Source organism: Athene cunicularia (assembly GCF_003259725.1).
Source record: "Athene cunicularia isolate RWA chromosome 3 unlocalized genomic scaffold, athCun1 chr3_part1, whole genome shotgun sequence".
Taxonomy (NCBI): domain Eukaryota; kingdom Metazoa; phylum Chordata; class Aves; order Strigiformes; family Strigidae; genus Athene; species Athene cunicularia.
The window spans coordinates 31,414,339-31,432,286 of record NW_020799097.1 but is presented as its reverse complement, the minus strand read 5'-3'; the positions used below and the strand labels follow the sequence as shown (position 1 = coordinate 31,432,286).

General features: G+C 34.0%; 1 protein-coding gene across 1 annotated transcript in view; it reads right to left on the bottom strand.

The window, feature by feature from the left end:
• ADGRB3 (adhesion G protein-coupled receptor B3) overlaps nt 1–17,948 on the bottom strand; it is a 477,442-nt gene that overhangs the window by 226,392 nt on the left and 233,102 nt on the right. The window contains exons 10-12 of the mRNA XM_026844073.1: nt 17,524–17,718; nt 10,839–10,907; nt 5,836–5,944 (exon numbers count right to left, since the gene is read on the bottom strand). Coding sequence (XP_026699874.1) covers nt 5,836–5,944; nt 10,839–10,907; nt 17,524–17,718 — 373 coding nt within the window. The remainder of the gene's footprint in view (nt 1–5,835; nt 5,945–10,838; nt 10,908–17,523; nt 17,719–17,948) is intronic.

Below are 17,948 nucleotides of genomic sequence, written 5' to 3'. Positions count from 1 at the left end.
AATAGTTGTTTCCTGACTGAATTTTAGACATTTTCTTTACAACTTTGGACAAGTTAATATCAGTGATGTGGGTTTTTTTTTTTTTCTGTCTTCTTTAATATATTTGAAAAAAGACCCTTTCAAACATTAAAAACAATTCAGTCTCTTGGTATATTTTAGGCCAGTACAATATTTATGATATATGAGTCAGAGGATCTCAAGTGCTGCATTTAAGATACACATCACTAACACTAATACAAAAAGATAAGCAGACCAGGCAGATACCATTAGGACAAGTAAACAAACCATATAATGTGGAGAGGTTTCTAGAGAGTATGAACAGGAGCTACAATTTACAAGACCGAAAAATCTTACCTTGGGAAAAGCTTAATGAACCCACAGTAACAGACAGAAATCTGGCTTGCTCATTTTCTAGGATTCCCAAAGCTTAGCAAGTTGTACCATCACTTGTGTCTTATAACTAGAGTAGGTACATCTTCTGAAAGCTCCTTTGGTTACTAACATTTCTACATATCTCTAGCTAGGACTGGAAAATTTTAAGATACACTCCATAAGCCTAAAAGGTTATTTAACCTTTTGGTATAAATTTCACGGATATGAACATGGAATGGAAGATTGAAGGGGGAACAACAAAGACACAAAAAAATGGACACTGTTTTAAAATAATTTTCTCCCCTGTAGCATCCTAGACTGTCTGTGAAGGCAGAAATCAGACTTTGTTCTCTGCCAACATTTATAAAGCTTATCTAAGCAGCTAAGGATGAAGTCTTAAATGAAAAATTATATGTTACTATACTGGATCAGATTACTCATCAGAGTACCAGTGTCACAGTAGCCATTTTTAAGCAGAGAGATAACAGACTGTTAGAAGCTGATTTATGCATGAAAGCACAGCTTACACCTCTTCATTTTTTTCATATAATATCATAGCTAGCTGCATTCACCACGTAGATGTCTCTTTGTTTTTATACCTCTTAAAACCTTGGCCTCATGCTCCTTCATAATTAAATGTGTTAATGTATAGTTTAGTTAAGAATCTTTGTTTTTCCTGTGAGAAAGATTAAACAGTGATGTCAGCCTAGTTTCTCTTTTATTCACTTTCCAGTTGCGTACATCTAGTCCCTTTTAACAATCTGTTCTCAAATATCTGTTCTAATGATTTCAGTTCACAATCTGGTTGGGTTTTTTTTGGTTTTTTTTTTGTCATGCAGCACTGAACCTCTGTGTTTGCAAGTTTTATTTACTCACTAAGTAGCACTCCTCTTTGCTTTAGATGACATGAATCATTCAAACCTAAGCTAGTCACTAGGCTTTCTTTGTAGCCAGTGGAAGAACTGCAAGAAGGCAACCCTTGCCCTTACTTTAGATGTCTGAGATGGTATGAATTGCTCTCCTGAGGAGTAGTTTCCCTTGACTATAAAGGAAGAAAATTTAGGGAAACTTTGGCAAATTTTGTGATGCTTAAAGTTAGTAAAATGAATCCCAAACATATAATCTCAATTGAAAAGAGCACTGCAAGTGATGGCTACTGAAATTTTTTTAAAAATCTGTATTTTCTACAGACTTCTGGTTTTGCACACTAATGATGTTCTTTTCTCTAAGCTTTGCTCAGAAGTGACCATGGGATTTTACTGAATTCTTTTAGGTTTCGACATTATGTATGGTTTGAACTACTCCCTCTGACATGCTCTGTCAACACTGAATTTAATCTGCCAGTGGATATCCCATTCTTTTCATTTTGCTATACCCCCTGGAGATCTTAAGTTTTTTCCTGTCTTTCACTAGTCTAAATAACTTTGTGATATCTGCATATTTTAGAACATTACTGATCACTCAAACATCAGCATTCATAAAATTAACATTAACAAAAAGTGTTTTTTTCATGCTGAAAATTCTGTTTATTTTCTGTCAGTTCCAAATAACATCCATTAAAACACACTGCACTTCAAGATTATTTGGTATTCTCATTAATATCTTCTAAGAGCTTAAGCTTGATTTTTGACAAGAGAGTCTTCTTCAACATTTTTTTGGCTGCTGATCGTAAGGAAATTTATTTGACGACAGAGAGAAAAATTTCCTTTACAAAAGAATCCTAATCTGCCATAGAAATATCTGTCTACTGATACTGCTCCCTTTTTCCAGTTCCACATTACACCTATACCTTTAAGACAGTTATGTTTGTGGCACTCCAATTTTTCAGTCTAGCAATTTTTTAAAAATTAAAGGATGAATATTTCTTGATAGCAGTTCAGCCACCTTTTAGTACATTTCTTCAGAACTCTTAGTGGTTTACTGCATAGGGACCCCAAATCAGCCAAAGCCCTGAGGTGGATCTTGTTTGGACTTCAGCTCTCCAAAAACATTCAAAAGGCTGTTAAAAGCCAAGATTAATTCTTTGATCTGAAATTAGGAGCTCACCTTTTAAAACAGAGAAAGCTGAAAGCAAGTAGTTAACACAGAATGGCAATATGGTTTAAAAGTTTTTCTCCCACTGCATGTTGTATCCTTGCAGGTGGGCCTGCACTTTCAGCTAATTCAGGGACTGAGTGTGTAGCAAAAGGTGTTTTTTCACACTATCCTTTTCCTGTGCTTGCTCAGCTGGTCCTGAGGAGGAGGAGGTGGAGGAGAAAGGAGAAAGAGCAGGATGAGGAAGGAGACTTCCACCTCCTATCAGAGGATTTTATTTCACTTAATAATTTCTTAAAGGAAAATAATATAGAACTGAAAGCACACAAAACAAATACCATTCCACCCATGCACGATCAAAGCAAATTGTTGCTTTTACATTTGTTAAATTTTTCATAGCATATTCTCTATCCTTGAGACAACAGCTAAGAGAAGATGGACTTTGCTTTAATGGAAATGCATTTGATTTGACTGAGCTGCCTAAATAAACCCCAAAGAGCAGATATTGGTTTATCTTAATTTGAAACCAGTTTCTGATGCTTTGTTCAGAAGCAACAAAAAATCGGAGTTACAAGCCAGTACACTAAAAAGTTTAACAGTGGCATAGCAACTTTCCTCATGGACCTTCTTAGCTACCTCCAAATGTATAAAAATGTAGCTTGTTGTAGGCTATCATATAGTTGAGGTAACTTTCATTACTTCCCATGTGCCATGAGCTGAGGATCCACAATGGACAGACATTGAGCATGGCTGTTGCGTAGCAATTTTTTAAGCCACAGTTACTTGTTTCTGTGACTTGAAAGAAAAAGGAAATAAAATTCCACCTGTGGAGGATCTCAGGAGATTAGCATATCTGTCAAACAGAATTAGATGTTCAAATTGTATATGGACCACTACAGTGCCATTCAATTATAAATGAACCTGTAAACTGAAATTAGCAGAAACAAAGAAGACAGTGCAATACTGTGACATTTGCTACAGATTTGGATTTTTTTTTTTTTTCTGACAAGAAGCAGCAGTTCATCCTTAGTACTGAATACTTTTTCTCATATATCTGAAATGTAGAGTGATTCTAAAATGAAAATACATATCTGAAGGTGCTGAGGGAATATTTTATGGTAAATAACTACGGAATAACTATTGAATAGTCCTGTTTAAAGATGCATATTGGGCCTCCTTTCTGCAAATATCTGCTTCTTGCATGGAAATGTCTTTGCTGACTTAAATGACAAGAATGTTATTACAAATTATAAACAAGATCTCACAGATTTTTAAACTCATGTTGATACAGCAGAATCAATGCTAAGAGAAGACAACTTCATAGTTCATTCCTCTCAGTTGAGATCAACATAAATGTTCCCTACGTTCCAAATACGTAGCCAATCAGACACAGTTATGCCAATCCCTTGAGGATAACTACACTAAAACTGAATTACTCTAGATACATTCCTACTTTCTTTGTGAAAATAAGAAATTACTCCTTGCTGATAACAACCTTCAGTCCCCATCTCACCATGTCACCTGAGCTCAAGTATTCTGGTCAATGAGTTGCATAGCAGTGACCTTTTTTGATTACTGACTGAGCAGAGACAATAAACTCACACAATATGTCAAGGCGCAGAGCTAGGTAGTCAGAATAAATGTATAAATTAATTTTACTTTCCTCAGTTTCTTTCTATTCCTTTGATGGTTATATAGTTAAGAACAGACCCACTCTTGAGTGCCTAAATATATCTTAACATGTGGGAAGAGAAAGATAATCAAAAGAAAGACTGTTAAGATTATGCAGCTATCTAGACTAGCCAGTGCACAGCACAGTTTCTGATTCAATTGGAAAGTTGTTGCTGTTTCCCACTTGAAGCCATGAATATGTAGAGAAATAGATTATTTAAATGCATCTTCTGAAAATATTTTCTACTGTTTTTTTCACATTTTTCAGAGGGCAAACGGATCAGAATGCAGTACAACATGCCAAGCAGCACGGGCTGTGATCTTCAATTCTCATTCTTTTATTTTGTCATAAAAAGGCCATGGAACAAGCATTTCAAGAAACTTTCTTTTCTTTATAAATTCGTACAGGGTCTAGCATAATGAAGGACTGACAACTGGAAGGAGCTGTAAGTGGTACTACAGTGCAAACAGTAAACAACAGAAATAATAAATCACTGGTTAAAAGCTAAAGTTCCTCATACTGCCTACTGAAATGTTTTAAATATTTTAAGACTGCCAGAGTTCTTTCTGGTGAGTTTTTTGACATGTCTCCAATACAAGACTGTGCCTTACAGGGGCTAGTGTTTACAGTTCTGTCAATCTAGATATGAACCGAATAAGAATAATAAATATTTACTATTGCACCACAAGTGTAACATTCTAACAATTTCCTTGCTTTATTCTGACAACTAATTTCTAAATGACTACATTTTCTAAGTAATTCTACTGAATTGCTGAAGAACTGACTGACATATAGATGCAGGAAGATGATAACTGAAAATCTGAAAGAATTTATTGACACCAGAAGTTTAGCTATCAGACAAACAAAAATTTTGAATTTGTTCATGACATAAAACTACCTCCTACTTTCCTGGCATAAAACTATCTTATACTTTCCTGGTATTACAGAAGTGCACCTATACAAAGATAATTGAGGAAGGAATATACTAAGCAAAGACAAAATGCTTAGAAAAGGGCTTTTCAAACAAATATTTTTTTGTTGTAGAATTTTAAATAAAATGCTATGATGTTGCAAAAGCATTTAGGGCTACTAATAAGTGAAATTCAGTTGCTAAGAATCTTCATATTTGGTATTTGTCTACATTGCCTGGCACTCTCCGTTGCTGAAAACAAAGTTCAAAAAATAAAACTGAATAATATTTTGAATCTGTCATACACAGAAAAAAAAATATTTAAGAAACTGTAGGCTTAAATTAATTTTGCCAACTAATAGATTTTTTTTAGATTATTGCTTATCTGTTTATGATCATTATTATCACACCATGACAAAATGTATGTGCAAAGTCTGTTCTTTGGGAGAATAGAATAGATCATGTCAACAAAATTTCTCATTTCTCAAGCTATTAAGAATATCATTATTACCTTAATTAGCATGATTTTCTAAATTAGAATTTGAAACACTATATATCCTGGAAATGCTCTAACATATACCTAGAATTCATAGTATTCTGATGAGTATTTTCTGAATTTTATTTAGAGTCTGAAACTTTGCATTTAAATCTTGAGTTATGATTGTGAAGTCCAATGTGTAAGGCACACCAAGTGTCTTAAACCAGCGGGGAGATTACCAAGCAACAGAAGTAGTCTGGAGGAGGAGAAGCAGCCCAATCTGGATTGTGATAGAAGCAGCCACTCTATAGTACATACTTGCAATTTCAATAGGTCATATATTTGATAGAAGAAATTCCTATTTCTTACCTACATTTCCAGTCATTAGGTATGAATTCTGAAAGTCCATCATTCCCATTCCAACAATGTGTATAAAATCTTCAATCACCTGCATTAACTCCACTGAGCCTGGATAGATCTAACAAAGGAAGGTTCGACATGCTGTTAACTGTAATATCAAAAACTTTACAGCAGCAAATTCAAATAAAAACTAAATGCAATCAAATGAAATGTAAGATTTAACAGTCAACCTGCTCTTCCCATGTTTCAACACCAAACATTTTTTGTCACAGTAGAACAACCATTTTGTCATTAGATCCTCATGTGAACAGACACTGCTTCCCATAAAGCTGTGTGAAAACCGCTTTGTGCTAGAACTGTGGAATGTTCACTCTAAGTCACTGCACTTATAAAAAAATATTTACTGGCCACTACTTTCATTAATGGTTAAAGCATTTCATATTCCAGAATAATTCTAATTAAAATATTTTCCCTTCCTCTAGAAGATATCTTCAATAACTTCAGAACTATTGACACAAACAGCTGAATGCAAATCTTAACATGGCTTCTCCAGCATGATAAACCTTTGTTGCTTTAATCAATATTTAAGCAATATGAATTGTTACTGTAACACTATTTTCATTGCTGATGTGGAGAAGTAGAATCATAGAACATCCGAGGTCAGAAGGGACCTGTGGAGATCATCTAGTTCAACTCTCTACTCAGACCATTATCAGCTCTAGCAGGTTTCTCACCTCTATATCCAGCTGGATTTTGTACACTTTCCAGGATGGAGAACCCAGATCCTATCTGTGCAACATGTTCTAGCATTCAATCACTCTCACAGTGAAAAGTTTTTTCTTACATTTCAGTGGAAATTTCTGTATTTTAATTTTTGCCATTGCTTCTTGTTCCATCACCAGACACCACTGAGAAGAGTGGCTCAGTCTTCATTACTCTCTCCTCAGGAATTTTTAACATTGACTGGATCCTCACTGAGCTTTCTCTTTTCCAAGCAAAAATAGTGTCAGCTCTTTGAGCTTCTCCTTGCTTATCAGATGTTCTGGTCCCCTACATATATCTTCATGGTTCTTTGCTGGGATCATTGCATTGCATCCATGTCTTATACTGGGGACCCCAGAATGGGGCACAGTAAACTAAGATAAATTGCAGTCACCTTTGCATTGCTAATGCAGTGTCTCAATATGACTTTCAAATTGGTACGGACTAACACATTTCCAAGAAATGTAATCTATTTGCAAAGTTGTAAGCTACTATGATCACAAAAACATTAAAATTTTTTATATTTAACAATAATGATGCATCATCAAAACTGCATTGAGGGTCAAACCAGTTATTAATAACCTTAACAATTCTGCTCATATCACATACATGAAAAATATTTTTTTGTTGTTATGGCCTGATATGAACAGGACAATTTTCAGCAATACAGTCTTTTGCAATAGAAAAAGCAAATAGAAAATGACTTGTTCATGATGATTTTTCTTCATATCAGTGAGATCTCCAAATTTCACTTTATGAGCAACATTCAACTCATTCTTTCCATTACTGGGACTACAGACACTAAAAAATGCCTATAGAGACAATAAATTCCAGCATGCTGCACTCCACCTTCATTTGCTTTATCTGTATATATCCATAGCTGCTCTATTCAGGATAGAGAATTGCACAATATGCTTTGTTTTCTACATTGATCTTTTTATAAAAGTTAGAGCAGCAATACAATTTCTGTGAATAAATTGTTGTTACAGTTATGATCCTAATAGGTTGCAAATGCTGCTTCACGTGAAGGAGACTTAACTTCCAATTTTCTAATTGTAAGTTACTGATGTAGTAAGTATGTTTTTTGCATCCATCTCATTCAGAGCACACATACTCCCAGATTGTGTACTATGGATAAATTTCAGTGAAAAGGTTTTTTCACCCTAGTTTTTGCATGTAAAATTTTATAGTAAGAACTTCAACAGAAACTGTTGAACAGTCAGTGTTATAGAGGTACTCTTCATTTTTATGTATCTGAAGTACTGGTTAATCAATAGGATGCCAACAGATGGTGATGAAAAATATGCAGAATAGCTCCTGTGTTTTGAAACACCAATATAAATTTATGCATTGTACTATTTAACAAAAGCAAGTGTTAAAGTGAGTGCTGCTCATCTGAATGCTATATAACCTGTAATTAATGGCATCAACTGCTGGCATTTAATCTAGAAAAAAGGATGTGCTGAGGCATTGCAGCTGTATACTTGATAGAAAGTCAGCAGTTTGCTGACAGTGAGTAAGATTTTCTTTCCAGCAAAGAATCCAGAAAACAGGCTAAGAGAGCTAGGCTAACAGTAGCTGTGGAGTTCAAGAAAACCATGCAAGCTGGCAAAAAGAGTTGGTTGGACTGCCCCTTAGTTTGTCATGTTTCATAACCAAAAAAAAGTCAGCTGAGTGGCTGAATTGGAAACAGAATTACCTTTACTCTTTTTTAATGAGTCAATAGTGTTTGCACTAGATTGCATTCACAGCACATAATGACTTATGCACATTCTTTTCAAGTTCAATTCCTATCTTGATTTTGACCTAAAAAAGTCTTTGCACAAAACATAGTAATTTCAAATAATACTGTTTCTGTTTTGAAATCAAATTCTATTTAACCATAATGTTTCAGTGTTTTATCCAAATTAGGATAGAAAATAATATTCTGTATAGAAAAACTCTTTGCTTTCAACACTGAAGAAAAAAAAAAATAATTTAGGTGTACTTAGGAGTTCAGCTCACCCTTACTAGCCAGTACAAAGAGCTATTTGTTTCAATAGTTGCTTTAAGATTGCTTGTGTAAATGCCCAAGAACAGTGACAAGACCAGAGGTATAGTTATTTAGGGTGACATAGCTCAGGAGCCTAAGGTTTAGTGAATTCTCCAGCTTTGTAACCAGGTAACTATGGTCCCGCTGCTCCTGCATTCAGCTCATCTTGGTGCTTGGTTGGGTTACTGCCTGCCTACCAGTAATGTATTCAGGTCCACAAGAAAATTAATTACCAGGCAGAGAGAAAGCGCTACAGAAAGGCAGAAATAAGCTGTCTCATCACCCTTTTTCAACACTACTTCTTCTACCAGCAGCACTGATCATTTGGTAATTTGTTGTTCCCTCTTCTATCTCCATGTTCTCACCATTTCCTCTCAGGTAACATCCCCTGATCTTCGCGGGACAGGTGGTGGACATGGTATGGACAGGCAGTCAGAGGGGAGGTAGAAGATGACAAGACTGATAACATAAGGAGTGGTATTCTGTCTATTCATTAGTGAGGCTAAAATAGTTGCTTAATATTGGTTCTTTAACCCTAGTGCTGTTTATAGAAACTGCCCACATACATGTGTTTTTGCTGCTTCCATCCATCACCACTAAAGAAAATCACATACTTAGTCTATTTTTGTAGCTGGTTCTTACACAGAGAAAAAGAAAAACAACAAAGGAAAAATACAATTGGTGGCTAAATTACAATGGGTCAGCTGCAGCGTCATATGACCACTGCAAGGTTTGAATTGGTAGCAAAAAGTCCTGATCTTCCCTTTTTTAGTCATAGATGAGCATAGAAAATTGAAGTTAAATAGCTTCAAAGATCTTCAAAAATCTCATAATTTACTGAGAATCACATTAAAAGTGAGTACATTTCAAGTATCTATGTAACACAGTGGCAATGACCTACAAGAGCAGACCAAAGATCTATGTAAGGTACTTTCTTGCCTTTGACAGTGGCAAATAGATTTCTAAGGAAGAGTATAAGGGGGCATGCACATAGCAATACTTCATTTGGAAATCTTCCCCATCTTTTAGCACTTTTTTTTTTTTTTTTTTACCAAAAACTTCCTTAAGCAAAACCAGGATCTCTCCATAACCAGTCCTATATGGACTTTTTTTTCATTGTCTGTTTACCTTTTTTAATCATGTACTTTCAGTGACAGTGAAGTTCTGCAACCTGACTTTCTGTAGAAAAAGTATCTCCTAGTATTCATTCTGAACCTGCCACTATTTTATGCCCTTTATTAATTTTACAAGAAATACCAGTGAATAGATTAGTTATTCCTGCATCACATTCTCCAATCCACTCCTTACTTTAAAAGCTTCTATTGCACATAAGCGCAGTTGACTTTTTTCCATACTGAAATATTTGCTTGCTTTAATCATTCTTCATATAGAAATGTTTTACTGCTTTTGACTACCTCCCTAATTTTTTCTCTGTACATAATTATCTGTTCATCCCCATTGCCACTGTTACTCGTATTTGGAACAAATTTGGTAGTTCTGTGGTAGAATGTAAATATTAACATTGTCCCAAAATGCTCTTGGAATAGGCAAGTAGAAAATGCATATATGCTAGTAAAAAAATTGTTTCATTTGGATTTTAAACTCTCCTGTTATAAATTAATGATTTTCGTTAGACTTTACTATTTTGTAAAGTACTATCACAATATCTAACTTAGTCCTGAAATTCATCAGTCTTAAGGATCAGAATTGTTATTATAAATACAACCTTTTAAAAAAAAGTCTACTGCTTGGATTTCTGTAAGTTCTTTGGTGGTGTTGTATGAGTTCTTTAGGTGAGTTCTGATGTGTTCTGTTTAATAAAAACATCACTGCAGCTAGCCTTTAGTAGCATTTTTCAGCTTTCATATGTATTTCATACAACACGAAAAAGAAAGACATAATGAGTAATACCATGGAATGCAATGGAAATCTGTTCATGAAGAGAAGCACTTTATATTCTTATATAACTTTAATCTAAGGAATTAGCCAATGGGTTCTGGAATTACTCCTTTTTGAAAAGGATCAGTTATTTCCAAAATATTGTCTCACTTAGGATTTCCTTTCATCTACAGCAGGGTGTATGATTAACCTGATTTTTGAAACCATATATTCTACTTTATCATGACTTACTGAAATAATGTGTAGAATCTGATGCAGTGAATGTCAAAATACAGTTTCTGATTTTTTAAATTGATGAGTTACAAAATGCAAATCTTACCTGTTGTGCATCTTCCCATTTCTCTTTATTTTCTTCATCTAAGAGGTTACTAATGATTTGAAAGAAGTTCTGAAAAATCAATTAAATAGAAGTCAAAGTAGAATTACTTTCAATGACAGAAACAGTCATATCCTTAAGTTGATGCTAAGAAAGTTTTCTCTATTACAGATGGAATTCTGCAGCCTATTTTCTGTCAGTGGAAGAGATGACACAACAAAATAATATATTAGACTGATAAAAGAGTACATATATTTTATGGTTAATTGTTCATTTTTGGCCATATACTCAGGTTCCATACTACTGCTTTGTATAAAATATAAACTGTTTTATACTTCCTAAACTTCTAAATGTGATGGTGTTCTATTTTCAAATTGCTCTCATTCCAGAAACTAGACAACTACATATTTTCAAATAAACGAAGTATACTATGAAAACACTAGGCTCAGGGTCACTAGTTTCTATTCAAAACATGAAAATGATCCTTAATGACCATGAATAGGGCATACTGTGGTATTTTATTGACAAATGCAGGGTGAAACCAGGTTCATCTTACCTTTTAGAAGTTACATTTGATTTTGTTCTTTTAATATTTTCAACAGAAAAGGAATAATTAATTTCTATTTATTTGACGCTAAATTGTTTATTTCTTTATCTGATTCTCCTATTCATTTAACCATAAGGAAAAAATATTTAGCATTTTTTTTTTTTTAATCATGCATTAAATCAAGCATTTAAAAAAATAGCTTTCTTCAAAGTGTTTCCAAAGATTTTTTCCTAATTTTGTCTGCTCTCTCTATCAGTTTGTATTCCCAACTTCACCTAAGCTAGGAATCTGTGCAGTCTGTTCGTCTCAGTTCTGTATCACTTTTTGTGGAGAATGTCAATTTTGTCTACAGCTTGTCAATTATAATTTATCTGTTCCTTCATAAAAGATACATGTAGTTTCCACTGACCTTAGCTGAGGAGTGCAATTAAGATCCTCACAACCTCTGAAAAAACTTTTAGTGGAATACCAACCACAGGACCGTATTGGAACTCAGATTAACAGTCGTTCCCTCACCTGCACTTACTTTTAGCCATTTTGGGGGCATAAATAGGGCTTAAATAAGGTTTAAGCAAGAAGTAACTTTAACATACTGTTTAATAAAAGCACAAAGCATTTGACTGCATAGTGAATATCAGAAATCAGAAATAACTTCCAACCTTAGTGTACTATGGATAATATGGTTGTGCTTGAAAAGACATTCATGTCAAAATATTGTGGAAATTTTAGGTGTCTCACAACCATATAAGTAAAACATTGTAGGATACAAAATCAAATAAAACTTGTGAAAACAATTTTTTTACATGAAAATTACTTTTACATAAAAATATTTTTACCAATTTAATACAGTCCTTACTGTAACTACTTGGCAAGTGAGATGATCCATCTTTGCCTCATCATTAGGAAGATAATTATGCTAACCATAAAACCTACATGAATAAAAATTTATTTAATTTGGAAAATTTAACATAGCTGTGACTGACACTTTGGTGAACTTGGGCAAAATAATCATGTACATTAATGAGGGCACACTTCTTCTCTCACTGAAGTCAGTAACAGAATACCTTCAGCTTCAGTAACACAAACCTTCATGAAAAGAAAGGAAATGTCTCAGTAAATTCCTGTGAAAATGACAAGTATGCACTGGGGTGGGATGATGAGGGATAAAGACAGGACATGAAAGAAAAATGTTCTAATTGTTTGATCCAATTTGCAATGATACAGAAAGGAAATTTCCAGTTAAGCTGAAGATGAGTAAAATGTAGCTACATATAGCTTATATACCAAGAATACCTTTCATGCAAAATACTTAAAAGTATTTACTTAAAAGAGTAATTTAGTATTCACCATAATTTAGGATATGCCAGTTTAACCAGGTTGGGAAATCATAATTGCATAAATGCAATTTCAGCTAGGAAAAATGTATAGCTTTATTGGTCCCCCTAATAAAATAAACCATACTGGTCAAAGCAGTTGCATGGCACTATAGTCACATCTACTCCAGGACATTATGATTTTGGCAAAGAGTTCTACTAGGTAGGGTCGGCTTTAGGGGGATTTTGCCTCAGGAAAACACTTTTAAAAGCATGATAGTTCTGTGCTCTTCCAGTGTAGTACTGTGGAGATGCAGCGGACAGAAATTTTAGCTAATTTCAACATGTTAGGGTGCCAGCAGTAGTCTATCTGCAGCAGCACGGAGCTCAGTGTGTGATTATTTATCATACTAAGAAGCTGATTCAAAGCTAGTTTTGCACTACGTTGCGGCCACTGATTCCCCTGCAGAAACAGTCTAAACATTAACTGCAAAAGTGTCCATGCCTGTGTAATGAGATCTATCTGGCGTAGCCTATATTGCCTGAAAATCACGCAGGTCTACCTGTTTCTTGTAGATGGGAAATGCCATGGTTTTGCTAATAATGTTATGTGTTCAATTAATCTTATGTTTATTTTAGTTACATGAAAGCATTAAAATGATCAATAATTAATAGACATATATGTGAAAAAGTTTATAAATAATTCTAGACTCAAGCACAAACAAAAGATGACTAATAATTGATTTAATATGTACTTTGTACTTGCCAAAAAACCATAAGTAGGGTATATGAACCTAGTGACAAGAATATCTTGTTTCTTATGATCTTTTTTTTTCTATATTTCTACCTCTGGTTGATGTCATATCTGTGGTAGCAGTGAAGACTGAGATGTATGAAGATTTTTCAGTCAGGAATACCAGTGCTTTGTGAATTAAACACAGAGACAATTAAATGGCTTTGCTGCTTCAGTAATGAATAGATATGAGATGCACTCCAAAAATGTGACAGAGAAACAGGGGTTAAAAAGCCTTTCACCTGCTTTGACTATTCTCTTGTTCATTGCATTAATGCTGCAAGAAACAACATTGCCCTTTAGTAAAATGATTGACAGGTATGAAGGATAAATTTAAGAAGCATTATGGATGTGATCTCACGGTATTACTGCAGTAAACGACAGACCTCCTTGTAGAATCAAGCTCCTTCCTTTCATGGCAGGGCTTATGTATTACTGAACTGGCCACCATAGAAAATGTTGTGACAGCCAGGGCCAGACTTTGAAGTCCTTTATTTTTACCCAGGCTTTTCTCAGGATATTGTCAGTTATAGTTGGGAATGAACAATTATGTTTTCCTAATTTAATTTCCTTCTTTTCAATCTTTTTCTTCTGTAATACAATGGTTGCAGTTCTCTGTTTTAGTCCAAGTTCTTTGACCCTCTCTGCAGGAATAAAGCTGTCATAAATCCTTTTATACAGCTAGAGAATAATTCCTCCCTAGGAGGAATTAATGGATAGCCTTAAGTCACCTCCACTTTTGGACTTCAGCATAGAGAGTGTGTGTCTGGGAGGGGGAAGGTGGGGTAAAAAAGCATTGGGCAATCCTGTTAATCCCCTGACTGACAGCAATGGTCCCTGCGGCTAATATAAATGGTATTATGCTGCTCTAACTTCTTTGGGGAGAAACCTTGTTTCTTATTGGTTGTTGGAACAGGATATTGTACAAGTCACTTTGTCATCCTGTCCTGAAAGTTAATTCCTTTCCTGCCATCCTGACCTTAGAAGGTAGTTCAAGCACTCATAGACCAGTTCCGGAAAGTGTCCCAAAATGTTATGTACATTATGCTTATTTAAAATGTTAATTATCTTCCAGGTAGCACCCTTCTTACACAAGTATATCACAGTGGCCACCTCATAGCCTAAGTGTACTTACATAATATATTTTAAAGTAATTCCCATATTAAGAGAAAGACGTTGCTTATAGAATAATTGCATAACTCTTGTTTCTGCTATTTCTGCTACGATACTGCTATTTTCAGTCACTGATGCAGGACACCTTCCATATTGTTTAACTGCCTCATATATGGTTATTTTTCTTCCTGACACTGTATATGTAATGTATACATAAATATTGTTGAAATAAAAATTCATTTTTAAATTTTCAAAAAAGGTTAAAATATGCAAAAAGAAAACCAGTCATATAATAAATAACTAGATGCATATTTTAGAAGCTTTGCTTTGCTCTTGGTATCTGTCTGCCTAAACATGGTGGCTTTTTCTATACATTAAATCAGGAAGTGCCATCTTCACTTTGAGTAATTAGCCTGAAATTTTCAAATCTGATCTCACTTTTCTGTTAATTCCTTTTTTTTATGGAGTCTCTGAATCACATCTTTTGCACTATTCATGAATATTAACACTGGATATAAGCCAGAGATTGCAGACATTAGAGGAACTATCCAGATAGATGGAATGTATAAGAAGCAAATAGACACACATTTTTCCTTTCTCAGTTTTAAAGGAGGTTGAGGTGTGGGATTTTTTTAATGGACCTTCAAAAAATACTGTTACCCATAATTAATAATCTACTTTTCTGATATCATACAAAATGATAAATTATTTTTAGGGATTTTAAACCTCACTCATGCTTTTCTGAGAATTTGTTTAAAACAAAAACTCAACATCTAAGAAATTATACCCTTTATCTAGTGCAAGGAATAGAATGGAATTCATTAGAACACACACAGAGCTTCCTCAGAAAGAGTAATCTTGGTATTTTTGTGCAAGTTAATTTAACTTTTTTGTCACTTACTTTGCTGATGACTAGAAAGTATGAAAATACACGATAGTGGAAATAAAAATTAAATACAACCCTCCGGAGTATGGTAGCATATGACCTACGTTTACATATGGGAAAATCCTAATTTCCTCAAAGTCGACAGTAAAATTTAAAATTATGTTACTGAGTCAGGATTTAATTTTATATCATCAGATGTCAGGAACATTGCTTAGTATATCCCCTATGCAAAACAAAGGCTTCATTCTGATTTCACATACTTTTCTGAACACTATGCACTGTTTTTTAGATTTTGCCTTAGCTTGCAATTTGTCAATTTCTTTTTTTTCAGTTTCAGTGCCTTTTTATCAGCAGGATTTAAGAGCTCTTGTTATATGGACATCCAAATCCTGAGATATGGGTAGTTCTTTTGTTTGATAATTCCTGGATTATTTAATTCACAATACGGTTTACCAATTTTTGCCTTTTCTCATTTCTTCACTTCAAACTGATTAATCAAAAATTATTAAAATTGTACTAATCATTTTGCCAGATTCTGACAGAATACTATTACATAATTTGGTAACAGTTCTACATTGCTGAAGGGAACAGAACTTTTGGCACTGTCATTAGTGGGAAAAGAATCAAATTCTCTCTAATGTATATAAAGTGCAAATGACCTGATCTACTAAGCCCATGAACAAAATCACTTGTGCTAAGCAGTTTCTCAAGGCTGGTTCTACCACAGATTTCTGTTGTGCCTGTGAACCATGAAAAGTCACATTGGGCTGTCACACTGTTGAATGTTTTCAGTAAATAACACCCTGTTTTCAGTAAATAACACCCTGTTTAGTAGGAAAACTTACTGAAAGTAGGAAAATATATTGACTCTTATACATTAAAAAAAAAAAAAAAAAGAAAAAAAAAAAAGATTGTCCAGTCAGAATACTTGATTGTCCAGCCAGAATACTTTTAGAAAAGCACAGCTCAAAAGATATTACTTCCAGCTGGCTACAGGCCAACACAAGAAATGGTTTTATATAGAAGTTTATTTTTCTTTGTGGATAGAAAGACAAGAAAACTGAAAATATAATAGCAAGATCTTAAAAACTTAACTCTGGAAAAAATTATCTTCTCCAAAATACCTCCATTTATCTGTATGCATATATTCCAAAGCGTATTTATAATCTATGCTTACCTTTACACAAACAAATATGTACACATGACCTGCATTAATAACCTTATTATGAATTTATGAATGATTATTAAATTCTCTTTTTCATAATTTTTATCTATATCTATATCTATATCTATATCTATATCTATATCTATATCTATATCTATATCTATATCTATATCTATATATCTACCCTCTTAGTATTCTTTTTCAGTGCATCTACAGTCTTTGAAAAGTGTCTAAAATTCTCAGGTATAGATGAATCCAATATCCTGATCTGGAAGCCCTGTGAAATATTTATTTTAATGAACATTACACAATGAGTTGTGCAGCCCATTATGTAGAAATAATTATAGTGGTTTTACCTCTGATAGTATTTTAATTAGCATGTTGTACAGGAAGAGTTAATCTAACATGTGAAATGGAAGACTCCTATCAAACATACTATCCATCACTTCTGTGCACTTTTAATGAGCTCTATTTATTTGAACTGAAGAAGCAATGCCAGAATTACATACCTAAATGCTGTGGATAGATTTTTGAACTGAAATGAACTAGAACAAACAACACTAGCAAATTGCTTAGTGCAGCGAAATACCAACACATCCCTATCAATCAAACCAAACCTTGAAAGTGAAAGATACTGACAATTTTACAAAGAAAGGATTTTAGATTTTTCAATTGCTATCTTGATTTGGATATTTGTCTCATTAAATGTAGCTGACATCCTATTTTACACTTGTATCTTAGTTTTAAGTGAACAATATTTGTGTCTATCATTCAGAAGATTTAGTTTCCTCAGTGGGTAAAATAGGTGACATGCAGTATACTGACATGAACTCCATCAATTGAAACATTACCTTTACAGTGTTTCTCTTACCTGCACCCCATCAGATGCAGGGATATAACTTGCTCTTTTAAATGTGTCTGTAACATTTCTGAGAATTTCCACAGAAATAAGAAGGTCCCCTGCATAAAAGTTTTTCCTCTGAGTTAAATCCAATAGTGTCTTGGTTACTTGGGACATGCCATCACCAGCCAACATCCTCTGTCCCTTGGCAAGGTGCTCTTTAATCTGTAGCAGAAGAACAAAATGAGTATCAGAACCTACTTTACTGAGAAAAAGGTATGATAAATGCTAAACAGACAAAAATATTAAATATTAAAGCTATTATACTATTAAATATTAAAGCCATTATAACAAAGTTCATCCTGTTAAAGAGAAGAAAAATAGTAGACTATGATGACAGAATTATTATGTTTATCAGAGAATCATGGATTTTACACTGAAAAATTCTGAAGCTG